This window comes from Zootoca vivipara, chromosome 10, assembly GCF_965207765.1.
Source record: "Zootoca vivipara chromosome 10, rZooViv2.hap1.1, whole genome shotgun sequence".
Taxonomy (NCBI): domain Eukaryota; kingdom Metazoa; phylum Chordata; class Lepidosauria; order Squamata; family Lacertidae; genus Zootoca; species Zootoca vivipara.
Window position 1 is genome coordinate 23,866,199 of NC_142593.1, and position 25,086 is coordinate 23,891,284.

The 25,086-nt window shown below is 45.0% G+C and overlaps 2 protein-coding genes across 32 annotated transcripts in view; one reads left to right on the plus strand and one right to left on the minus strand.

Moving 5' to 3' along the window:
• PPIP5K2 (diphosphoinositol pentakisphosphate kinase 2) overlaps nt 1-384 on the minus strand; it is a 57,759-nt gene extending 57,375 nt beyond the window's left edge. For 25 of the 28 annotated variants that reach the window (XR_015946060.1, XR_015946059.1, XR_015946058.1 and 22 more), the window contains exon 1: nt 144-384. The gene's annotated coding sequence lies outside the window, so the exon portion shown is untranslated. The remainder of the gene's footprint in view (nt 1-143) is intronic. The other 3 variants (XM_088652835.1, XM_035100205.3, XM_035100202.3) reach the window with 2 other exon arrangements.
• On the plus strand, nt 385-24,587 carry GIN1 (gypsy retrotransposon integrase 1). 4 transcript variants are annotated; one of them, XR_004691588.3, is made up of 9 exons: nt 385-575; nt 6,154-6,294; nt 7,237-7,430; nt 9,552-9,857; nt 10,102-10,287; nt 10,402-10,572; nt 11,803-12,091; nt 14,087-14,421; nt 24,110-24,587. XR_004691588.3 is itself a non-coding variant. In XM_035100231.3 (8 exons), exons 2-8 carry the CDS (start codon nt 6,156-6,158, stop codon nt 14,368-14,370), a joined length of 1,569 nt encoding a protein of 522 aa, XP_034956122.1. In that variant the 5' UTR covers nt 385-575; nt 6,154-6,155; the 3' UTR covers nt 14,371-15,052. The 4 variants fall into 4 exon arrangements, 3 of the variants coding, with proteins under 3 accessions (XP_034956122.1, XP_088508973.1, XP_088508972.1); XM_035100231.3 differs by lacking the exon at nt 24,110-24,587 and having other exon boundaries at nt 14,087-15,052; XM_088652847.1 differs by lacking the exons at nt 385-575; nt 24,110-24,587 and adding an exon at nt 613-710 and having other exon boundaries at nt 14,087-15,052.
• The last annotated feature ends 499 nt before the right edge of the window (nt 24,588-25,086 follow it).

The window sequence follows — 25,086 nt, forward strand, 5'->3', positions numbered from 1 at the left end:
AGCTCGTTGAAAGGCTGCAGTGGACTTGTTCCTTTGCCTCCTCACCCTGCCCCCGTCACTATCCGTTGTGGAGCTATTCTGAATTTCTAGAAAAGTAATAACAACAACAACAACAACAACAACAACCCCATACAAAAACACACCTCAGGTTGCAGGAATCTTATTTCTAGTTAAAGTTCCCACATCGCCGTCAGAACCCGCCCAGCGCTCAGCTCGATGCAGACGGCTCGCTTCTACGTTTTCATGCCAACGCGCTGCTTTTCCACCTCTTTCTCATCAACATAAACTAGACATTCCTAGTACACAGTAGAACAAAAAGTTAGGCGGATGTAGTACTCCGTTTTCCTATCTCTATGATTCCCGCACGCTTGTCTCCCTTCCTCTGTCGTCACTTCCGTGAGCGCCACATAAGTCTCCAATTGATCCGGTGCCTCCTTTTGCGCCGCAAAAGGAGAGAAGCTCTAGCTCTCCCGTTGGGCGGGAACAATTTCACTGGGAGAAAAAAAAAAGGCGCGGCGGCAGCGGTGGTGACGGGGAGGCGTTGGTTCCCAGCGAACAGTGGCTTGGTAGTACCGGTGAGGCCGTGGGAGGTGCTATACGCATGCGCTGAGAAGGGGACCCGGGCGAAGGAATAGCAGGAAGAGGCCAGAATGCTTCTGCCTTGACAGTTTCTTTTATCCGTGGACCGGATTTCCTGGTTGCTGCTGGTGGTTGTATTTTTCTCCTTAACGCCCTGACACTCTGTAATTCGGGTGGTAAAAGGGATAGCTGCTCATCTGGGAGGATAGCAGCCTGGATTGTTTCTTCTTCTTTTCTTTTAATACTACTTCGGTTGCATCGTGTTGCAACCTGTCCAGAGCAAACTAAGATAGGAGTTGGAAAATATATGGGAAAATATATTTTGCTTTCCCCATGGTCGATTTTGAGTTTTTAGGATTTCCCTGCTGTAGCAGGGTGGAGAAATGGACTGTCTAATATAGTTTCTTCCATAGTGCTGATGGACAAACTAAGATATTTTAAGGATAATTAGGGGCAGAGATTGGAATTGGAAATATTTTCGATGCTGGAAATCTTTTCTTCCCATTGCTGTGCCCCTTCCCCAGATGATCATACTTCAGGATTTTTTGCCTGCCTTTTTTTTATCAGAAAAAGAAAAAAATCCATCTCCCTTTCCGTTCACCTCTTGGGACTTCCCCTTACTATTACGTCTGCAATCCAGCTAATTAATTTCGACTGAGTGGCTGCATCTTGTGCTTTCAGATGATAGCCCTATGGACCAACAATTTAGGGTGTTTTATTTAAAAACAAAACAAAAAAACGCGCCATATTATTTTGCTGTGGTCTATCAGTATTACAAAGCCTCTGACAGCCAAATTTAGTTGAATTGAAATATTGGGGTATGTTTATGTATAAATCACAGCACACTTGAGCTGAAATTACATGCACACTTGAGAACATGACGAACCTTACTGAATCAAAGGTGCACCTCATCCAGTATTCTGCTTCCCACAGCAGCCAACAACATGCTTATAGGAAGCCTTCAAGCAGGACATAAGCACAATAATATTTTCCTGCTTTTATTCACCACTGACCAATATTCAGTCTCGTGCTGCCTCTGAGCCTACAAATAGTACATAGCCATCACAACTTGTAGCTATTAAAAGACAATTCATGGAGAATAAGCCTAATCCCCTTTTAAAGCAGTGTACATTGGAGGTCATCACCACATCTTGTGGTAGAGAATAGTTTAATCAATGTGTTGCATGAAGAAGTACTTTTTTAAAAATCTTATGTCGTTCACCTTCATTGATTGATCCCAGGTTCTAATATGAGAGACGGAGAAAAACATCTGTATATCCACACCATGCATAATTTTTCAGCTTTCCCCCTAAACTAAAAAGTTCCAAATGCAACCTTTCTTCACAGGGAAGTTATTCCAGTTCCTTGATAATTTCTGCTGCTCTTCTTTCTTTCTTTTTGCACCTTTTCCAGCACTGCAGTATCCTTTCCTGCACACTTTACATTAGTGTAAAGGCATTACAAAACTGGCAGGTTTTCTTTTAACCCCTTTCCTAGTAATTCCTAAAATGGAATTCCCTACGTTTTCACAGCTTGTTTGTGACAATTCTGTCGGCCACATAGCATTTTCTCTGTGCCTTGAAGATTGTAACTTTGTATTTTTGTGCATTTGTGGGAGGTGATCTGGCAGGTAGCTGTTGCTCAATCTGCTCCTGGAAACTCTGGTTTGGGTGTCAGATTTTAGATAAACTGGAAAAAACCCTGAAAACTTTAAGCTTTCAATAACTTTTCTTTCATTCCTCTGATTTCTTCGCTTTCTGAATGTCACATCTTCCACCACTCTCTCTCTCTCTCTCTCTCTCTCTCTCTCTCTCTCTCTCTCTCTCTCTCTCTCTCTCTCCCCCCCCCCCAATTACCAGGCAGCTGCTCTTGGTTCACTGCTTCATCTCTCTCTTTATCTAACCATGGTTCTCTAACTCTTCCTTCCATATTTGCAAATTTCATTTTATTTTACTTCATCAATAAAGCATCCTTTTCCTGAAAAAGTTCCATCTTCATCCCTATTTCCCTGTCCCAGCTACTTTACAAAGACACTCCATTACTTAGACCAGGGATGGGGGACCTGTGTCTTGATAAATTTGAGCTCCCATTGTCTCCGACCATTGACCATACTTGGACATCTCTACCAGACTGATAGCAGCCTGATCCTGGCAGTATAGAGCCACACCTCAGAGAGAAGACAATCTTTCCACACTAGTAATTTGTATTTCAAAATACCTTATATCCAGAACATGGTGAAGTAGGTTTCTGATGTCTGCAGCAGTGCGTGTCCAAAGCAAAGGTGATACTATCTTCCTCCCACAATTAAAAGACAGGCTACTGTACTCAGTTACAGATATCCACCATCCTGTCTGATTTGACCCTGAGTTTTAGATATACTGGTTTGCAGCCTTAAGCTGCAGTTTCAGTCATAACAATAAGCCTTTGAATTCAGCTGATTGAACTGTTGAATATACAGGTATACCGGTGTGCACAGGGTAGTTTAAAAGTCTGCCATTTGGGAGGGTAGGTTGAAGGCTGCAGTTATGTAAAGTGCTATTGATGGATTTGCTTTGATTATAGTTGCTTTCCCATATAAAGCAGCTGTTGCTGAATTTAGTTTTTTTTTAAATAACTTATTTTTATGTTTCAACATTACAAATCAAAACATCACAAAAAGCATAAACAGAAAGAAGAAAATGAACAGAAAAGAGAAAAAAAGAAAAAAAAGAAAAAGAAAAAAGAAAGAAAAAATAAATAATAGTAAATCATAAAAAATTATAATCATAAAAAATTCAACATAATCTGTACATTATATGTTCAAACAAGGAAAGTAAAACTAAACAAAATAATACCAATTAATAGCAGAACGTCAAACAGAAACAAAAGCAAAACATGACAATTTTTTCAAGTTGCAAATATTTTCTTGTATTCCTGTGTTCCTATATCCCTCCACCCTACCCACCACCCACCGTGCGTGATTTGATACTTCCAGCCATATTTTGTTCTGCGCCTTTCATGTTCTCACGAGCAATTGTGTACCTAATTGCTTGTTATAGATCTATTAATGAACCTTTTCTTAGCCCTCATATGGTACCGTGTTTCCCCCTTTTTAAGACGTAGTCATAATATAAGACGTAGCAGGATTTTCAAGCATTTGAGAAATATAAGCCACACCCCGAAAATAAGCCATACCTAAGACGGCCCTGGATAGAGCTCCTGAGGGTGGCCAGCCTCGCTATCGCCACCTCCGCTACTGCTGCCACCCCGCACGCTCTTCGTCCCCCTGTTGTTGTTTTAGTTAGTTTCTCCCCGCTGCAGCGTCTCCCGGGTCCCGCATGCTGAAGCGCGGGCAGATAAAGGTTCGCTCCGCATAGGATTGGCCTGCCGCGGCTGCAGAGCGGAGCACCGAGCCAGCGGCCTAGCCTCTTTCTCTTTTTTTGCCCAGCTGAGGAGGCCTGCAGCCCCGCCGCCGGAATCGGCGGCTGCAGGGCGGAGCGCTCCGCAGCGCCGAGCGCTCGGAGAGCCTTGCAGCGGGCGGAGCGCCGAGCCAACAGCCTGGCCTCTTCCTGCCCCAGCCGAGGTGGTCTGCCGCCCCGCCGTCAGAATTGGCGGCTGCAGAGCGGAGCGCTCCGCAGCGCCGAGTGCGCGGAGCGCCCTGCAGCTGGCGGAGCGCCGAGCCAGCGGCCTGGCCTCTTCCTGGCCCGGCCGAGGAGACCTGCCGCCCCGCCATTGGAACTGGCGGCTGCAGGGCGGAGCGCTCCGCAGCGCTGAGCGCTCGGAGCGTCCTGCAGCGGGCGGAGCGCCGAGCCAACAGCCTGGCCTCTTCCTGCCCCAGCCGAGGTGGTCTGCCGCCCCGCCGTCAGAATCGGCGGCTGCAGAGCGGAGCGCCCCGCAGCGCCGAGTGCGCGGAGCGCCCTGCAGCTGGCGGAGCGCCGAGCCAGCGGCCTGGCCTCTTCCTGGCCCGGCCGAGGAGACCTGCCGCCCCGCCATTGGAACTGGCGGCTGCAGGGCGGAGCGCTCCGCAGCGCCGAGCGCTCGGAGCGTCCTGCAGCGGGCGGAGCGCCGAGCCAACAGCCTGGCCTCTTCCTGCCCCAGCCGAGGTGGTCTGCCGCCCCGCCGTCAGAATCGGCGGCTGCAGAGCGGAGCGCTCCGCAGCGCCGAGCGCCCGGCAGCGCTGGGCAGAGCAAAGAGCCAGCGACCTGTCACCTCGGTGCCTGGAACCTGCTGCTGCTGCGCAGAGCGCCCAGCAGCACCATGCAGAGCACCCAGCAGCACCCCGAGCCCTCGGCCCGGCCCGGCCAAGGAGGCCTTAAGGTACCATAAAAACATAATTAAAAAATTAAGACATCCCCTGAAAATAAGACACCGTGTGTTTTTTTGAGGAAAAAAAGTTATAAGACGGTGTCTTAAAAAAGGGGAAACACGGTAGCTGTTGCTGAATTTAGTGTTTTCTTTTCCTGTCCAATTGAAATAGGCTCATTTTTAGCTCATATAAGTTCTCTCCCATTATTTATTAATAGTGCTGCAGCTGTTCCCTCATTGCTGTCTTTTTAAAAAAACCTATGTTATGCTAAGAGCTAAAACATAAATTAACAAACTGGATTATAAAGTGAGATTTAATATGTTTCATGTAAAATGTGATGCGTGTAGTATGTATATTTCAAATAGTGTGTGAAGTGCTATTACTGTAGAAATAGGATGTGTGAAACAGAAAATAAGAGAAAAGCAGAATTAAAATTGACCAATTATCACCTTTCAAGTAAACCCCAAAGAAGCATCGGAAATGGGGCAGGTACAGGAAATTGAGTCTATTTAAAATCTGCTTCTTAGCCACTGATATTGATTCTAGGCCACATAACATAGTTGTAGTTTGCATTATATATATATACAGTAGAACCTCGGTTTATGAACACCTCGGTTTATGAATTTTCGGTTTACGAACGCCGCGGACCCATCTGGAACGGATTAATTCATTTTCCATTACTTTCAATGGGAAAGTTTGCTTCAGTTTATGAACGCTTCAGTTTATGAACAGACTTCCGGAACCAATTACACCCATGCTTCAGTTTATGAACGCTTCAGTTTAAGTACTCCGCGGACCCATCTGGAACGGATTAATCCACTTTCCATTATTTTCAATGGGAAAGTTTGCTTCAGTTTATGAACGCTTCGGTTTACGAACACCACGGACCCATCTGGAACGGATTAATCCACTTTCCATTACTTTCAATGGGAAAGTTCGCTTCAGTTTATGAACGCTTCAGTTTATGAACAGACTTCCGGAACCAATTGTGTTCATAAACCGAGGTACCACTGTATTCTTCATTTTAGTCACGAACCCTTCCCTAAGGTATTTTCAAAGGTTCTTTATAATTATTGGAGTAAGATCTATTCTATTAATATCCTGTTAATTTGTATACAGGAAGTTGAAGGGTTTGCAAGTAGAGAAACCTTGATAAGTGGGGAACCCAACCAAGAACAATAAAATTAACTATTCACTCACCCCCCCCCCACTTTCTAGTTGCTTAGAGGCTTAAAAAACAACAACCCAAAGATGAACAGGCAAGTGACTATTTATTTCTCTTTAAACAGCAATGGTCCGTAATGGCAAAAATGGTGGACTTCATCTGAAACAGATCTCTTACTACAAACAAACGGGTGGATACCACCCCACAACATTAGCAAGTGAAAGGAGCGGAATAAGAAGAGCAGCTAAAAAATTTGTTTTCAGAGGTAATGATAATATTATGGTCTTGGCAGTTCAGTGTGCTTTGTGCGGTGGCTTTATATCCATGAAGGCTGAGACCAAACAATATTGGGCTGGGTTGTTGCTTATCAAATGTAAAATGGGATTTGCATCATCATACATAAAAAGAACATAATGCACATGATTTTCTTCTAAGAAATCTAAATACTGTACACAAGATTATATAAATTAGGAATATTACATATTTACGTATGTTTATGCCATTCTTCATGTATAATTTGAAATTTTGGGTGGCGAGTCTGGTGTTACCAAGAATAAAATCTGGAGGGCTGCATGTTCCCCACCCATGTCTTCTGAGGAACGGAGGGTGTTCCAGTTTGGCAATACCTTGGAAATCTCCAGGGAAACTTGCTTGGTGCCTGCTTTGCTGACACTTCAGCAACAGCCTTTTCATTTCCTTAGCCATTTGAACTTTTTAAGTTATCAAGGACAGTTTTTATTTCTGCTGTGTTCCTTTTCAATTTCTGGTGCTGGATTTGATGCACTTCCATTTGCCATTGCTTCATCTATTTTGTCTTTATTTTATTAATGGTATAGTACTTTATTCTTCTTTTAAGCTGCCCTGGGAACACAATAGGGTTGAAAGTGGGGGATATAAATTTAGCAAATAAAATAAATGGTAGCCCATGCCTGCCTATTTTGAAATACAATTCCCTGTCATGTTAGCCATACATTTGTATTCTCTGCAAACAAAAGCTGATATTTTCTTTAAAAAATTACCCATGCAAAATCCCTGAAAAATAATCTTGCTGACCACATTAACCACCAAGCCGAACATTACATCTCCCTTTCAGAATAGAACTGTCTGTTTTGAGCAGGTGTGCTAAGAAGTAGTTATGAATAAAATTTGAACCAATATACAATAAATGGTAAGAAATTACAAAATTTATTTGAATGCTTTATTTTAGATAACAAGCTGTTCTATGTGGGAAAAGACAAGCGGCAAATGCGCCTGGTGATTCTTTCTGATGAAGAGAAAAGGAAAGTGTTAGCAAAGTGCCATGAAAACCATGCAGGTGCACATCATGGCATATCAAGGACACTGACCCTGGTGGAATCTCAATATTATTGGACATCAGTAACCAGCGATGTAAAACAGTGGGTATGGGTCACACTGTGTTTGTGTGTGTGTGTGTATGAACTCTTGATCATTCTTTAAAGTCCTCGCATGATATGGCACTGAGCCTCTTGGATTTGCTGATCAGAAGGCTGACGGTTTGAATCCCCGCAACGGGGTGAGCTCCCGTTGATCTGTCCCAGCTCCCGCCAACCTAGCATTTTGAAAGCACGCCAGTGCAAGTAGATAAATAGGTACTGCTGTGGCAGGAAGGTAAATGGCATTTCCATGCGCTCTGCACTCGTCACAGTGTTCCGTTGCACCAGAAACAGTTTAGTCATGCTGGCCACATGACTGACTGTGGACAAACGCTGGCTCCCTTGGCCTGAAAGCAAGATGAGCACCGCAATCCCATAGTTGCCTTTGACTGGACTTAACCATCCAGGGGTCCTTTACCTTTATGGCACTCATAATAGTTTGAACTGATTTTTCTCAGTTTGTTCTACTTAAAACTGGTGGTTCAAGATGCAGAGAAAGACCTGATCCTAAAAGTGACTGCATTAGCAAGAAAAGGTTGGAATGTGTGGTTCTGGGGTATTCTTAATTTATTTCATGTGGCTTTACTTATTCCAGATCTTCATAAGACAGCAGAATATGAACAGCAATAGAAAGTTCCACCCTTGGACTGTTATCTAATCAACAGATGCTTGTGTTGCATTTTGAGATAATACTGCCAATGCTGTTAAATGTGTATTCATGTAATACCTATTGGCTGCAACACCAAACATTGTAGAAAGTTGGTACCCTGTCATTTGTTTCATATACGAATCACTTCCCACAAAGATTCTCAAAGTGATTTAACAGTACAGTGGTACCTCAATTTATAAACACAATTGGTTCTGGAAGTCTGTACTTAACCTGAAGCGTACTTAACCTGAAGTGAACTTTCCCATTGAAAGTAATGGAAAGTGGATTAATCTGTTCCAGACGGGTCCGTGGAGTACTCGACCTGAAGCGTGCTTAACCCGAAGTATGAGTGTAATTGGTTCCGGAAGTCCGTACTTAACCTGAAGCGAACTTTCCCATTGAAAGTAATGGAAAGTGGATTAATCCATTCCAGACAGGTCCACAGAGTACTTAAACTGAAAATACTCAAACCGAGGTGTACTTAAACCGGGGTATGACTGTAAGCACATATTTAAAACCAAATCCAAGTCTGCAACATTTGCAGACTGGGTTAAAAATCTCCACTTAGGAAAGCTGTTTGGAAAAGGAAGGCCTTCGGTGGACACCAAAAAGATAATAGGGAATGTGGGAGTGAGTTCCGAAGGGTAGGTGCTTCCACTCTGAAGTTACAATTCCAACATACAGAATGGACTTCCTGGTGAGAAAGGCTCCGCAGGAGGCTGCAACCAGTAGAGTACAGTGATAAGGGGCGAGAGGATCTTTGGATATTCTAGAAAAGGTAAAGGGGCCCCTGACCATCAGGTCCAGTCGTGTCCGACGCTGGGGTTGCGGCGCTCATCATGCTTTATAGGGATCAGGATGCCAGTCCCAGAATCTTGAACTTAGCTGATTGGCAGCCAGTGAAATTCTTTCAGCAGCAGCGTAATCTGATGATGATGCTTTGTGCCAGTGAGCAGTTGAGCTGCTGAGTTTTGCACTAGCTGCAGGTTCTGGACCAGCTTCAGGGACAGCCTCACATAGAGCATATTGCAGTGATCATATGTGGAGATTCTCAGTGTATTTCGACACTGATAATGCTATAGTGGTTCAGAAACTACCATAGCTGTTTAATCAGCTGAAACAAGTAAAAGTGCTAGTAGCCACTGAAGTCACCTAGGCTTCTAGCAACAGATTGATCCAGGAGCACGCCCAGACTACAAAACTGGCAGCGTGAATAGAGCAATGCACTACAATAAATTGCAAGTTGAGTTGCCTGCTTTCCTTTTGTATCTGAGTAGATGGGGATCTGTTATGGTATTTGTAGTTTTAAGTATCAAAACATGTTTTATGAGTGTTTCAACCCAAGGCAATGTAGCATGGTTATTCCGTCTTAAACCTATTGTTAGAATAATAGGAGATACTTGAATAACTTATTACAAAAACATTATTAATGCAAATCGATAGACTATTAACCCCACTTTTTAATGACTTTTCTCCCAGGTGTACGATTGCGAGCATTGCCAGGTAGCAAAGAATACAGCTGCTGTAGCGTCTAAATTCCATTCTATTAAGGCAGAAGACCCGTGGACTGTAGTTACTCTAGAGCTAATGGGACCTTTTCATGCCACCAGCCGGAACAATGTGTATGTCATCCTCCTAACAGATGTCTTCACTAAGTGGGTTGTGGTTTTGCCCCTGCCTGACCTTTCAGCAGCTGAAGTGGCTAAGGCAGTTGTCAGCACATCGTTCTGTTATGGACCACCTCAGAAAATAACTATAGATCAGGAAGAAGAGTTTGTTCATCAGGTAACTTCCAGTTGAGGGGAGAAATGAATTTAAGAGTGCTGTGGTAAGCTTATTATTCAGTACATGTATGTTAAATGTCTAAATTTGAACAAATTGCAATTTTGTATCTCAAAGAGAAATTAAGCTTAAAACATTTCAGTACCTTTGCAGTGTAACTGTTCCACTATTTCAAATCACAGTTTTCAGTTACCAAGTGAAATAAAAACAATGTGGAGGTTTAAAATGATTTGTCTTATTCTTAAAGATCAACAGGGAGCTGTTTGAACACTTTGGGACAAAGCAATTAATAATGCCATACCCTCAAGCTGATCATGAAAATGAAGCTGTCAAGACAATCAGATCTTTCCTTCTCAAATACTGCACGGAGCACACCAAAGACTGGGATGACCATTTGCAAGCTATTTCATATGCATTTAACTTGATTGATTCAGTACGTATGGAGAACATTTGTACCTTTTGTGTGAATTTGGGCTGAATGTTCTTTAGTAGCACAGTCTTAAATTTAACCACATTTCCTTTTTCTTCCTTCCTTTTTTAAAAATAGGAAACTAGCAACAACACGCCCTATTTCCAAATGTTTAAACGAAATCCTTATATACCTTCAACATTAAGTGTGATTCAAGAAGGAGAGAGTGACTGCCTGTTTGTGAGAATCTTAGCTGCTATTAGACAAGCAGAGAAAGCAGTACAGGAAAGGACAATTTCAAGTTGCCAGGTAAATCTGCCCCCTCCCTTTCTCAGGAAAAAATATTCAATGTTCAGTGAATACAGTAATTCAGAGAAAGAAAATGTGTGAATGATTTTAATTCAGCACATTTAACAAATGTCTTTCACTATTATTTCCAGCTGTTTGAGCTAGAAATAAAGGTTAAAAATACACCCTAAATCATGCATAAATGTGTCTGAATAAAGCTCATTCAAATCTTCAAACTGTGCAGATTGTTAAGGCTTATTCCTCTATGACAGGCATCCCCAAACTGCGGCCCTCCACATGTTTTGGCCTACAACTCCCATGATCCTTAGCTAACAGGACCAGTGGTCGGGGAAGATGGGAATTTTAGTCCAAAACATCTGGAGGGTCAAAGTTTGGGGATGCCTGCTCTTCCCTCCCTAGGGAGGGAAGCTGTCTGACATCACACAGAATTCCCTTCTTATGAAAGACAATTACAGACAGGAACTTATTAGATATAAGAAATAAAGCAAGACCCAGATATCATTTAGAAAAGTAATAAATATCAGACATACCTTTCAGACATATATAGCCCACAGTTTCACAAAACCTACAATTCCGTTTGTACAGTCATTAAATGTATAACAACTACCTTTTGGTTACAAGTAGGTAGCCGTGTTGGTCTGATGTAGTCAAAAAAAAATAAAAAAAAATCCTTCCAGCAGCACCTTAGAGACCAACTAAGTTTGTCATAGGCACGAAAGCTCATATCTATGACAAACTTAGTTGGTCTCTAAGGTGCTGCTGGAAGGAATTTTTTTTATTTTGTTTCAACTACCTTTTGATCCATAATCTTTTGATTCAGTATTGCCTGTTCACCTGGGGCCTCCTTGCAAAGGGTATGTGCAGATCCAATGATACCTAAATTCAGGATTCCTGACAAGTAGTTGATACAGTGAGCAGAAATCAACCATAGGTTTTGCCGAATTACCCAACAGGTCAAGTTTATATTCTAATAAGGGAGGCTAATAGAAAACTGCATTATGAGTTTATATGTGTATACAGTGGAGCACACAGAAAACCACATGAATATTACTTAGGCCAGGCATATGGATGGCGTTTCCACCCATGTTTGTTTTCTGATTTCCGCACATCTTGCAGACTCAGTCTGGCTTGCACAGATCAGATGCACTTGAAAAAAAACACACACACACCTGTCTCTGAAGTACATCCTTAAAACAAAAGTTCTAACTAATGGGTTCATTTTCTACTTAGAATATGAAGGAAATGCCTGTGGAACAGCAGAGTGGGAACATGAACCAAGTCAGGAAGAAACCAAAGCAAGTTAATCAATTTCTCCTTAAAGTTGGACATGAAGTTCTCAGACAAAAGAAGAATTGGTGGAAAGATGGTCGCTTCCAGTCCGAATGGGTTGGCCCTTGTATTATAGATTACGTTACTGATAATGGCTGTGCAATATTAAGAGATGCCTCTGGCTCCAGGCTGAAAAGGCCCATCAAAATATCTCATCTTAAGCCATATATAAGAGGATCTCAGGAACAAGGTGAAAGTTATACTCAATTATCTGGTTTTCACATAGCATTAAACCATAGGTAAAGCAAATGAACTGGTGCGCACTGATCAAAAGTCCCTTTCTGTGCCAGGAGCCACAAACCACAAGCCTATTCCTGTTATGTGTGAACCCAACTTGTGGTTTTCGCTTCCAAATTACAAATAGGAGCCAAGGTTTAGGGGAAGGAAACCTTGAGCCCAGACTTGCACGTCATGACAAGCCAGCCATAGTGGGTTGCTGCTCCTTGTACAGAGTGGGGAAGGGAGAAGCTGGGACTTTTGACTAGTGTGCACTAGCATGCATTAAACCATAGTTAACACATAAGGTTAAACCATAGTTGATGTTGAACTATGCCATTGGCTTTTTCTTTTCCCAAATTAGAGCAATAATAAGTGAAGAATCTCAAAAGACCACCACGATTAAAAGCAATTTGATCTTTTAATATTTCCCATTTTTTCTTACACATATGGAGATTTATGGGGAAGCTTTCTTGCCGTGTAAAACTTGCCTAAGGCTTTCCAGCCCTGCGAAACTTGTTTTGTGTGGGTGCATTTTCTCTAGCTATACAGAGTTATGTTGGCCTTTTGCCTGTTGAAATACACACACAATAATAATTATGGACATGATGCTGAGGCTTAAGGAAGCTTTGGAAATGCACCACTGCTAATTACAGTAATTGCGAGAACTGTTCTGGGCATATAGTCCAGATAGTGATATGTCTAAGAAGAGAACTGAAAATCTAAGCAGAATAAGGTTGTAGAAGTACATGTTTCTGCTGCAGTTTATCCATGTGTGTAGTGGGTTACAGAAGGATGGCAGTATTTATTATTAAACCTTTGTGAATATAATGTTTGTGCGCCGTCTTCTGTAATCATTGAATGAATTGCTCAAATGCAAAATGAGATGTCAAGAGCACTCCCTGTCTTCTCCCCCCATTAACTTAGACCATTCTCCTTTACCTAGCCAGTGAAAATATTGAATTGTTGAATCCCTTGAATGTTGTTTGAAGCACCTGTACTGAATCCATTTCCCAAAATAATCCTGTTTACTTGTTCAGAGAACGAACGTCTACATGACGTCAGTCAGCATTCTGGCTTTCTGTCCTATTTCAGAAAAGATAATTGAAATATTTAATTTCCATCTCCAGTCTATTTGTGACGGGCTCAGCAATTTCATTTCCTTTAAACCGACACTGAGTCACCAAGCATGATATTTAGAAAGGAGCCAACAGCTGCAAGCTACACAGTTCGAAGATCCAAATTGCAAGACAAAAAAATGACTGGGCTTTTGTTGTGTGTGTGGTGTTTTTATTTTTTTGTGGTGGTGATGGAGGAATTGATGCAGGGTAGATTGGTTAACTGCTTCTTGACCAGTTTAGCAAGGAAGCTTCTCACTAGAAAATTTATTTAAGGCTTTTACTTCAAGATGCCTTAACTGTAAAATTTATAGTACCTCCAAATATACCTACTGTATTTACAAATGTACCGGGACAAAAAAAAAGAGGAAGGAGAGAATGCTTTAAAAAAACCCAAAAATCCTTTGGTCTGCCACAATGTGGAGGCCAATTTCAGCCCCTTCCTTTATTAGTTGGGGCCCTCTAAGAAGCATCTGCATATCCATTTTTGTAGTCTATCTCAACTCTCAACTCTTAAAGAGAACGTCTCAAGAACTGTGCCCCATAAAATGGGATACAGATATGAGGGTGACATGCTGCTATCTCTGTATTGCTGCTCCTGTCCCTGGATTCAGAAGTGCCCAATGCAATGGGCTCGCATCCCCCCCCCCCATTGCCATTTAATGGCCTTGTCTGCCTAAAAGGTTACCAGATTTTTTTTCAATGAATCCTGGGACACTTTTCAACTTCAATGGATTTTGTATGTGGACTGATTTGTAAATCCGGGGACTGTCCCCAGGAAACGGGGACATCTGGTAACCTTAGCCTAAATGAAACTTGTCTTCGAATCAAAACGTATTTTCCTGTTGCAGATAGCAGCTACGTTTGGCAGAGTGCCGTCATGGTTGATCATGATTATGTCGGTTCATCCGAAACGTCCGCGGGACAGAGCTCCAAAGATGTCTTTTCCGGAAAAGGTCCACCTGTTCCCGTTGCTGATGATGGCCTGTCGGGGAAGGACCGTGTCTTCTCAGAATGTAACAGTAGCGCAGAGACAGAATTGATAGACCCAGACTCCACTCACTCAATGCCGAAGAATCCAAAACAGTGGTGTGCAGCTTACTGGACTCTTCAGAAAAAGACAGAGGCTACTTGAATCAAATACAGTAAGACTCCATTGGAATAAGTGGTACGGAGCTTGTCAAAGGTGTGTAAATACCAACCTTTGCTTCCTTTGTCCAGAATTGACCACTGGTTCAGCTACTGCTAAATGTTCTGTTCGTATGTTGTATGAAACCATAGCTTAGCACCATATGCCCAAATAGCAGCAAGCCTTGGGCTCGTGCAGTCCCCTTTCCTGCTCTGGTGCAGCCATAGAGGAGGAGACTGGAAACTTTCAGTTGTTTTCCAGCCAACCATGGTTTCTCATATCAAACTGGTTAAATGTTAACTATGGTTAAGGGAAACGAGTCAACTTTCAAACAGTCTTCAGGGTATTGAAACGCATAACGTATGTAACTGCTTCCCTTTAAAAATCTTCTTTTTCTGGCCATGCGAAAGGAAGAGAAGGGAGTATAATATAAAGTTATAGAACCATTACAGAAACAATTAAATCTGTTCCAGCATACATTCAGTAGAAGAGGGTAGGTTACACGAAACAAAATGCTTAACTCTCATGGACCAGGTTAAAGAGGTGCATATTTAGCACATGGTGAAAGTTGTACAATGAATATACCAGACACATCTCTGTGGAGACTGTGACACAATTTAGGGGCTGCCACAGAGAAAACCCTCTCCCTTAAGGGTTACTGTAACTGTTTTATTAAACTGTATTATTATTATTATTATTTATTTATTTATTTTCCGGTAAGCGACTAGTAAGTAAAAAAAACAACAATTCGACTTTAAAGTACAACACAAACCCTTGTGACTTCTGAAAGTTTTCACCGTCAAAACTTAATTGGAATATGCAAATATCCACGATCTTCTTTAAATACAGTTTCTCTATTGTAGGACCTCTGTAAGCTTTAGCACCAGCTAAATGTTATTTACTGTCTGACTTGTGCCACCTGGTGGGTTTTTATATAACTTCAGGGGAGGAAATGGAAGACATACATTCATATAATGGCCTAGTTTTCCCTATTCTGGATTGTACCACTTGATACTGTCAGTGGGGGTTCTTTAGTGTTTCTGCAGTAGCTTTGACATGTAAATTCTGACAGATCTAATTAAGCCCACCAGAAGCAACTTGAAAAATTCTAGGAAGCCAATGAAGTCTTGTTTCTCAACCAGTAATTTCACCAGCTCTAGAGAGATGAGCAGCTTGTGACAGAACAGCTAACATAAGCTCTCTTCAGCTAACATGGTTTCTACTTGAAGCACAGTTTACCTTAAAGTAAACTTTGATTATAACAGATATAACAGTATATTGTGAGTTCTGGACAAACTTCTAGCAATCTGTAGTTTTTTCAGCAAACAGAACTAGATGGGTTGGACTAAAGGCAAGACCTCACAAACCTCTAATAAGTGGGGCTCTGCAACAAAACGTTGCCGTCTGTCCTAGATATGTGCATTTTGCTTGGTTCTGATAATATAAAAGACAGAAGCCTCTGCTGTCACTTCATGTGGGGAAATGTGTGTATTTTAGCTTGACATTTAAAAGTACACGCAGTCAGGACACACACCTGCATTCAACTGAATTCAGGATTCACCTTGGAGGTGGACTGAGGGATAATTCAAGCAGATCGACCATTGTTTCAACCCGAGACGTATGGGGGATGTTTGACCAGGAGTCATAGAAACGTAGAGTCCAAACAAGCACCAGCCCCACCTCTCACCCCCAATATTAATAGTGGATAACATTGTGATTGAAGCTGATCTCAGTGCTGCCTCCCTCTTCCAGTTTGCAATAGGGGCATAGCAGTAAATTGCTTTCTCCCCCAGTTGGAGGGGGAAAACAACAGTGGATAAGTGTGCAGGGTTCTGGTAAACGACTTTCTCAGATTCAGTCCAGTCTGCAGTAGGAGTATCATACTTTCGAGCAACAGTTTGGGGTTGTTGTATTAAAACAATCAGATAGTGACCCGTGGTCTGCAGTATTCAGCATGAACTTCACTGCGGGGGTTCTTTCTCCCAGTCCCTTCTGACTGCAATTTGGGGATAATGATCTGTGCATGTCTCTTTCTTTGTCTTCTTTTGCACAGTTTCACTACATTCACTGGACAGTGGGGGGAAACTGAGCAAATTGATTACTTAGGGAGAGATACATAGGTAGCCTCATACACCTTCTGCTCTTCTTACTGTCTCTGGCTCCTTTTCTTTTCTTCCAGCTAGCTTCTTTTACCTGCTTACTAGCTGATAAGCAGCATTTCCCCTCTCACCCTCCTTTTCACTTTTCTGCACCACCATGTCGAGGTGCAGCAAGCAGATCATGACAACAAAGGGTGAGGAAAACACAAGTGTCCCAAATGGAGAGAGAATGAATGGAAAGCAATGGAACCTTTTGCCTCTCGTGTCTTCCTCCGGGACACTCCAGAGTCCAGTTCTATTTCTCCCTCCCGCACTGACAATGCCCAGTGTAACCCCTCTTAAATGGGGTGTGCGGGGTATGTGCTGACGTGAGCTGGCAAGGATCTACTTGTTCCTAAGCCAGTCCGGTTATTAGCAAGTTAAGCTCAGGGGCCTGATCTGGCACTGTTTCCTGGAGCAGCCTGGAGCTAATGCAAACACCGCTATGCCACTGGCATGAGCAGTGGGGCTCTGGATGCAGCAGTTGCTCAGCTGCCCCCCCAAAGGTGAGGACTGTACCCTAAACCCCCACCCAAGGACTAGGGAAGAACAGAAGGAGACCCATGCCAAGTTTGCTTGATATTCACCGTACAGTCATACCTCTGGTTACAGATGCTTCAGGTTGTGCATTTTTGGGTTGCGCACCGCGCCAAACCCGGAAGTACCAGAATGGGTTACTTCTGAGTTTCAGCACTCGCGCATGCGCAGAAACACTGAGCTTTGTGCATGCACAGAAGCGCCGAATCGTGACCCATGTATGCGCAGATGCGGCGCTGCGGGTTGCAAACGTGCCTCCCGCACGGATCACATTTGCAACCTGAGCGTCCACTGTATAAGATGATAAGCTGCTTTATACCGAAGCAGTCCCTTGAGTCATGTGGACCAATACTTTCTTGGCTGGTTCAGGCAGAAGACTTTACTTGTCACAGGAGGTGCTGGGAAATGGGAAACACAATCTTCTGCATACAGAGCATATGTACATATTTAAACCTACTTGGCTACTTTTATTCTTAACCACTAGGTGTCACTCACTCACTTTGGTCAAACAAATCCGACTGCACACAGAAAGAGCATGCTTGCGTGTTCATGAAACTGAATGCATACATTTAAATCAACCCTGTCCCCCAATCGCCCACAACAAGATAGCACAAGGAAGGGAGAGTGAAGTGTGAAACACCATATGGCTATGTTTTGGGAAAGAACATAGGCGTGAGAGTTTGTTAGCTCTGAGTGGAAGGACATATTGAGGGATTACCGTATTTTTCCGTGTATAACATGCCCCCATGTATAAGACACCCCTTGTTTGGGGGGACTCCAAATTAAGAAAATAGAGGGAGATTGTCAAGAGTTGTACAGTTGTTGAGCTTTTTGGGGGGAGGATTGCCCAGAGTTGCTGAGCTTTTTTGGGGGGGGGATTGCTGAAAGTCGCTCACCCGACTGAATAACGCTTAAAATCGCAAATGACTCAAAAGCCGCCAATCGCCCGCCCAATTGCTTCAGGGGAAGCCAATTGACAACAACCCTTGCTGCGGCCACCAATCAAACTGCCCAATAGCCGCAGGCAATCTCCTGCTCGCGGCTGCAACCAATCGCCCCTCCCCCCTCTGCACTATCCGTGTATAAGACGACTCCCAATTTTAAACATATTTTTAAAAGAAAAATATCGTATTTTTCCGTGCATAAGACTAGGTTTTTTCCCTTTAAAATAATGTCAAAAATTGTGTGTGTGTGTGTGTGTGGGGATCTTACACACGGATACATCTCCCCTCCATTTTCTTAAATCAGAGTCCCCCCAAATAGGAGATATCTTATACATGGGGGCATCTTATAGACGGGAAAATATGGTACCTCATCTTATACACGGGAAAATACGGTAAGTTCTAATCCACGCCATTCCCACAGATAATTAACATCTTTTTTTTTCTGATGAAATTCTGCATGACCAGGAGAGTGGGTAGCTGTCAAAAGGATATGCCCTGCTGGCCAACAGGCAGTGGTGATGGATGTAAAGGGACACAGCAGGAAACCAAGACAGAAGGGGGGCATCGTTAAACAAGCTCATGTTCAGAAGCACTATGCGATTTGCTGCAAAAATATGTGAGGCCAAAATATGAACCCTAATATAAATGCTAGGTTTATGTAGTTTTATATATTTGGAGAGATTTCAAAAAAAATATTTGTGCCTGTATTAACCAACCACGTAGAAGATGATTTGCAACGGATTTCGTAACAATGTGAAATGCAGTACTTGAATAAAATAAAATAAAATAGGTTGGAAGGTTACAAGTCCACACATCAGCTACTGGAAATTAGTGAACTGGTGGTTGTTCTTTCTGGTCCTCTGATAGCAATCTATAAAAGATTGCTAATAGTTGGCAGCGCTGACTAGCTAGCAAGAATGTCACCAGCAAGGACATTTTGCTGTCTGTGAACTGAGACAGTTCCTGATTATTAAATGAATGTATACTAGGAAACTGATGCAAGTTCCCCTTATTCCAAAGTCTAGTTTGACTTTTTGCCAGAGTAAGTTCCAAGTTGTCAAGTTAACTGGGCTGAAAGAGGTTTGGAGCAGCTGTAGTTCCTTGCCCCAGAATGCCCTTTTGGGGGACTTAACACTAGCATAAGTCCCATCAATGGAGCCTAATTGAGGGAGCTGCTGTGCCCCTGGCTGAATTGAGAGGGGGGAGTTACACTGGCATAACCCTTGGTCTGCCACATCCAAACGTGCTCAAATCTGGTGGCTCTTGGGTTTGGTTTTTGCTGTAAGGCTGCAATCCCATATCCACTTTCCTTGGAATACGGCTTTTATATACAGAATAGTTGGCTTACTAATGTTTAGGCTAAAATGTATCTAGAAAATACAACTTTAGGGCAGTATTCAACTAAGTTTTACTCAGTAGAGTAGACCTGTTGAAATTAGTGGTCCAAATTTAGTCATTTTCATTAATATCAACGGGTCTACTCTGAGTAACGCGGGTGGCGCTGTGGGTTAAACCACAGAGCCTCGGGCTTGCCGATCAGAAGGTCAGCGCTTCGAATCCCCGCAACGGGGTGAGCTCCCATTGCTCGGTCCCTGCTCCTGGCAGTTCAAAAGCACGTCAAAGTGCAAGTAGATAAATAGGTACCGCTTTGGCGGGAAGGTAAATGGCGTTTCCGTGCTGTCACAGATGGGGTGTTGGCTACTCCCGAGTAAGCACTCCACACATCCTCTGGATTTTCATAGTTTTATTGTGCATGCTATATACAGTGGTGAGATGTCTCAAATCATGTCTGCTCTGCATGGGGCAGAAGCCCACAATGGCGTCTCGTGGGCTCTGACCCCCCCTTTTAAGCCTGGGCATCCAAACGCCCCTCCTCCTTGCTCTATGGGTCCTCTGTGGTCCCAAACCAGGCTCCTGAGGTGCCGGTCTACCTCCTTTCCAGCCCCTGCTGAAGCTAGCTCCTCCCCTGCTTCCCTGCTACCAGCCTGGAGCTGAGCCACCAGGACTCTGCAGAGCCCTGGACCCGTCTTAACCCTTCCTGTTCCTGATTTAAACTCCCAGACTTGCTGCTGCTCTCCCATCTGATGGAAGTAAGCAGAGTGGGCTGCTCTCTGCAAGCCCTCTCTCTTACATCCACTCCCCCTCCAGGCTCCCCCCTCCCCCTTTTCTGAGGCCTGGGTTGCCTGGTCTGATGTCTGTAAAGAGGGCTGGAAGCCTGACAGGTCTTCCTCCTCTGCTGTAGTGTGTGTAAAATCCTGTTCCCAGTCGGTGCTGGGTGGCTGGTCCGTGTAGTTCTCTCCGTTGTCATCCTCCTCCTCCCTCTGGACAATTGCTTCCGATTCCCGGAGGGCTCCTTGGGTCTGCATCTCCCAAGCTCCCCACCTGGGATCGCCCTCCCCCTCTGTGTCCCCTGTGCTACTGACATGTGGTGGTTCGGATCTGTGGGAGAAAGGAGCGTGCAGTTCCAGTGTGCGGCCCTCCCCTTGCATGGTGTGCATAGGTGCCTCCGCGTTTTGGGAAGCAGGAGTGTCCTGCCTGGCCATCAGACATTTTAACCCCCCCTCCCCCCTTGGGGAGCCCGGGCTCGCTGTGGCACTGTAGACCTCCTCCTCTTCCTTTCTTTCTGGAACCTCTTGGCTGCCTTCTCCCTCCACCCTTCTGTCTAGTGTCTTTTGTGTGATTTCCTCCCCCTCCCTCCTGTCAGCGTCTTGTGTTGGATGTATGTCACGTCCTCTGAACCTTGGGCTTTCCCTGAAGTGTGAGAGCAAAGACCTGTGACCCACGGGATGGACCTTTCTCGCTGTAGGTACTTCCCCCCTGAAGGTGACAGGGTTGATCTGTGTCAGAACCTTGAAGGGCCCCAGCCTTCTGGGTGCCAGCTTCTTCCCCCTTCCCCCCATGGGAAGGCCTTCTGACCACAGCCAGACCCTGTCCCCTCCGTGGAAGACCTTCTCCAGTCCCCTGTGATGGTCTGCCCCCTCCTTGTAAGCCTCATTGCCCCTTGCCACGTCTCCATCCAGTTGTTGGTGTACTGTCTCCCTCCTCTCACCCCATGCCTCAATAGGTGGTCCCCCAATCTCCCCCTCCCCCTGCTCTGGGAAGGCTCTGGGGTTTCGCCCAAGACTGGCCTTACTGGGTGTGAGCCTCGTGAAGACATGTACTGCATGCCCCTCCGTGGGGTTGTCATGATATTGCCTGAGAATCTTCCCTCTGAGGGAGTCCTGGGGCATATACCGGGCATCATTGCTAAAGAGTAACCCCTCTTTTACTGCAAGCCCTTCCCCTGCCCCCTCTCCCTCCCTCAAGTCCCTCCGTATGTTCTGGGTAAAAGTGTCCTCTTTGGTGAGTTGGCTCAGTTTCTCTTCCTGCATCCCCGCCTCTGCGTCGTTCCATCCGCCTGGGGAGCTGATGTGGTGCGATCCTGAGGATTCTCCTTCTTTCCTGCAGTGCTCCTTGCCGTCTGCATCTCCAAAGGTGAGATCTCCCCGGCGCTGGCTGCCCACAGGGTCATTGTCCATTAAGTCCAAAGCTAGCACTTCTGCGTGCTTGTTCACTGTCATCTTCCGAGAGGGGGTCTGTTGCGTGACCTCACCCTCCTGCAATTCCCTGCCGTCTATGGCCGAGACGCTCATGGGAAGCTTCCTTGGGAAAAGGGGAATCTGATTCTGCCTAGCAAAGTCCACCGATAGGAAATCATTGCTGCTGCCCCTGCAGAGAAGCCCGACTGTCTCCTGGGTCTGGCCTCTTGGCAGCTGCAGACTTACTTCCATCTCTTTGTCGTGCTGTGGGGTGTTACAGGAGGGCTCAGTTGTTGGTGCTCTGCCTGGCCCCTCCCCTCCTGATCTGGCATCCAGGCTTGTGTCTGTGCCTGCCTGCTCTCGCCATTCCTTCCTCTGGGGGCAGTGTTCCACCCAGTGGCTGGGTGCATTGTAAAGGCATCTCCCGCCTTTCTCTTCCCTCTGTTTTCCCGCGTCAGCGTTTGAAAGTACCCGCGCGCGGGCTTTGTCCCTCTGCATCACATCTGGCTGGAGGGGTCTGGGCTGGGCTGCAGCTGCCTCTCTGGGACTGTATGGGAACTTGTGGCCGCTGCCTTTCCCCTCCGTCTGTCCCCTCTGCCCGGACTCGCCTCTCAGTCTCCTGCACTTCCACGCCACCATGCCTCTCAGCCTTAGAGCCAGCTTGTGCTGAGGGTCGCCCTACAAAGTGCTGGCCCGTCCCGAGTGTCCTCTCTGCTTGTCCAGCCTCCGCTCCTCCGGCTTGGCTGTGTTCAGAGCTGCTCGGTTCACTAAGCCTGGCTTCCCCTGTGCCCGGGTGCCTACCTGGTGCTTGAGCCGTTCCATAGTTGCAGGGTGCTGGCTGCAGCTTGCTCTCTGCTACCCCCCTCACGCATGCCAATCCTCCCTTGGCATCTCTCTCTTCTGCTTTAGATGCTGCCAACTTCATGCCGGCTGCTACATTTGCAGCCCTCTTCCCTCGGGGTAGCCATCAAAAGATTGTGGGCTTGCTGTCACAGATGGGGTGTTGGCTACTCCCGAGTAAGCACTCCACACATCCTCTGGATTTTCATAGTTTTATTGTGCATGCTATATACAGTGGTGAGATGTCTCAAATCATGTCTGCTCTGCATGGGGCAGAAGCCCACAATGGCGTCTCGTGGGCTCTGACCCCCCCTTTTAAGCCTGGGCATCCAAACGCCCCTCCTCCTTGCTCTATGGGTCCTCTGTGGTCCCAAACCAGGCTCCTGAGGTGCCGGTCTACCTCCTTTCCAGCCCCTGCTGAAGCTAGCTCCTCCCCTGCTTCCCTGCTACCAGCCTGGAGCTGAGCCACCAGGACTCTGCAGAGCCCTGGACCCGTCTTAACCCTTCCTGTTCCTGATTTAAACTCCCAGACTTGCTGCTGCTCTCCCATCTGATGGAAGTAAGCAGAGTGGGCTGCTCTCTGCAAGCCCTCTCTCTTACACGTGCGCTGCTCTGGTTCGCCAGAAGCGGCTTTGTCATGCTGGCCACATGACCTGGAAGCTGTACGCCGGCTCTCTTGGCCAGTAACGTGAGATGAGCGCTGCAACCCCAGAGTTGGTCACGACTGAACCTAATGGTCAAGGGTACCTTTACCTTTAACTTTACTGTGAATTAAGGAAATGGTTCTCGAAATCGGTTCTGTCACAAAATGTGATCCTGATTGCAAATTTTAAGAGTTGGAGGGCGGAGGGGGGGGGTGAGGGAAAGATTAGCTTTGGCATCTCGGAAATGACAGTTTTATTACATATTCTATCCAATGCGAGTTAGGCACGCTGAAATAAATGGCTTTTGACACTGAGAAATGAGATGCTGTTTGGAACAGTTGCACTCCTCTGTAATCATTTTAAATTTGGTGCATTAATCAAGTTTCTGAGCTGGATATAATAACACATTTTTGAGTTGCAACACAGAGAGGCACGGTTTTGTGACAGCATGCATTCTACTATTTATTTAAAGCGTTTTTTATCCTGCTTTTCGGTCATATTTACTTCCCATTTCTTGAAAAAAAAGATTACAGCCCATTATGGATCAGCCCAGTCCCCAGGACTTGGCAAGCACCTGCATAGACCGAAAGCCCTTCTCATTATCAGGCTTAAATCAGGGATGGAGAACCTGAGACCCTTCAGATGTTGGACAGCAGCTCCCATCAGCATGGCCATTGGTCAGGGATGATGGGGATTGTGGTACAACATCTGGAGAGCCACATGTTCCCCAACTCTGGCATAAAACAGGCATAGGCAGACTCGGCCCTCCAGATGTTTTGAGACTACAATTCCCATCATCCCTGACCACTGGTCCTGTTAGCTAGGGGTCATGGGAGTTGTAGTCTCAAAACATCTGGAGGGCCGAGTTTGCCCATGCCTGGCATAAATCTTCTGGTGCAGGGAATTTAGGCTGAGGACCAGGTGGAGGGGGGCACCACTAGAGAAGCTGGCATTGTATTGTACTCACCAGTATAAGTGGGTGAGAAGTTATTTTCAATTTTTTCCCTATTATTCTCTCTTCCCCTCCACCCCCCAAATAACTAGCTGTTAAGATGGTTCTTCTATTCTTCCAAAGAAAAAGGAGAAAGGTCTAAAGATTTGCCATGTTCTGTGCTCCTTTCCAGTGCTAACCTTCCAAGAGCAGCAAGAAGGAAATGTGGGAAGTCTTGACGGCCTGTTTGTATCACCAAGCTTTCATGCCACAAGGTCAGCACTGTATTACTGCTTCCTGTGGCCTTTGCAGCCATGATCATGGGCTTCAGGAACCAGCGTCAGAAGAGTGACTAGTCATGGCAGCCGGAAGGAACACCTGTAGACTATGCTGAGGAAATGGAGTAGAGCCACTATTCTGCATGGCTCCGATATACTGCATTGATCTATAAATTCTGATGAACTACCATGGTGCATTGCTTAATTGGAAAGCACTACTGAATCAAGATGCCTCCCTGAGAACCAATTTCCACCTAATGATACTTGGTGGCAAGGACAGCTGCTTAGGTTAAGATGGCAATTCCATGTAATTGGAACACCTTCAGGTAACTTCCTGGTGCTGAGGTCTTTGGAGACGTCTTGGGTTTCACACTTGGGTTTGATCTGCTCCTCAAAAAGTCCATGGGGGTTCCTGCTTAATTCTGTACCCTTCTGTTACACATCTCACTCTACAAATACGCTTCGTTCAGTCTGAATCCTGTAGATAGGGGTAGCAAACATGGTTCTCTCCATCAGCTTCAGCTAGCATGGCCAATGGTCGTCCAGCAATATTTGGAGAGCACCATGTTTGCTACCTCTTATGTAGATGCTAGACTTTAACAGACACCTATGCCTGGGCGCTATATAACCACATATTCTTGGATTCGGCTATGGAAACAAGTACCCACTTCCATTCTCACTGCTGTCCAAACTTGAGCTCTTCATGTATTAAAATAATAGAATGCAGGATTCAACAGATGCATCCGCGTTACCGGGGGGGGGGCGGCGGCGATATTTAGTAACATGCATGTTTTAATACTTGCTAATTTAACAAGTTCCATTTAGAATAGTTATAGATGCGAAGTTACAGATTTGGCGTTTGAATGCTTGTCTGCTAGAAATGTTACCGAGT

What these genes read in the sequence shown, in the direction of transcription:
- GIN1 (XM_035100231.3), top strand. Translation starts at nt 6,156, where the DNA reads ATGGTCCGTAATGGCAAAAATGGTGGACTTCATCTGAAACAGATCTCT. An exon ending in CCAGCGATGTAAAACAGTGG is followed by an intron (nt 7,431 to 9,551) that starts GTATGGGTCACA and finishes CTTTTCTCCCAG; the next exon opens with GTGTACGATTGCGAGCATTG. An exon ending in GGACAATTTCAAGTTGCCAG is followed by an intron (nt 10,573 to 11,802) that starts GTAAATCTGCCC and finishes TTTTCTACTTAG; the next exon opens with AATATGAAGGAAATGCCTGT.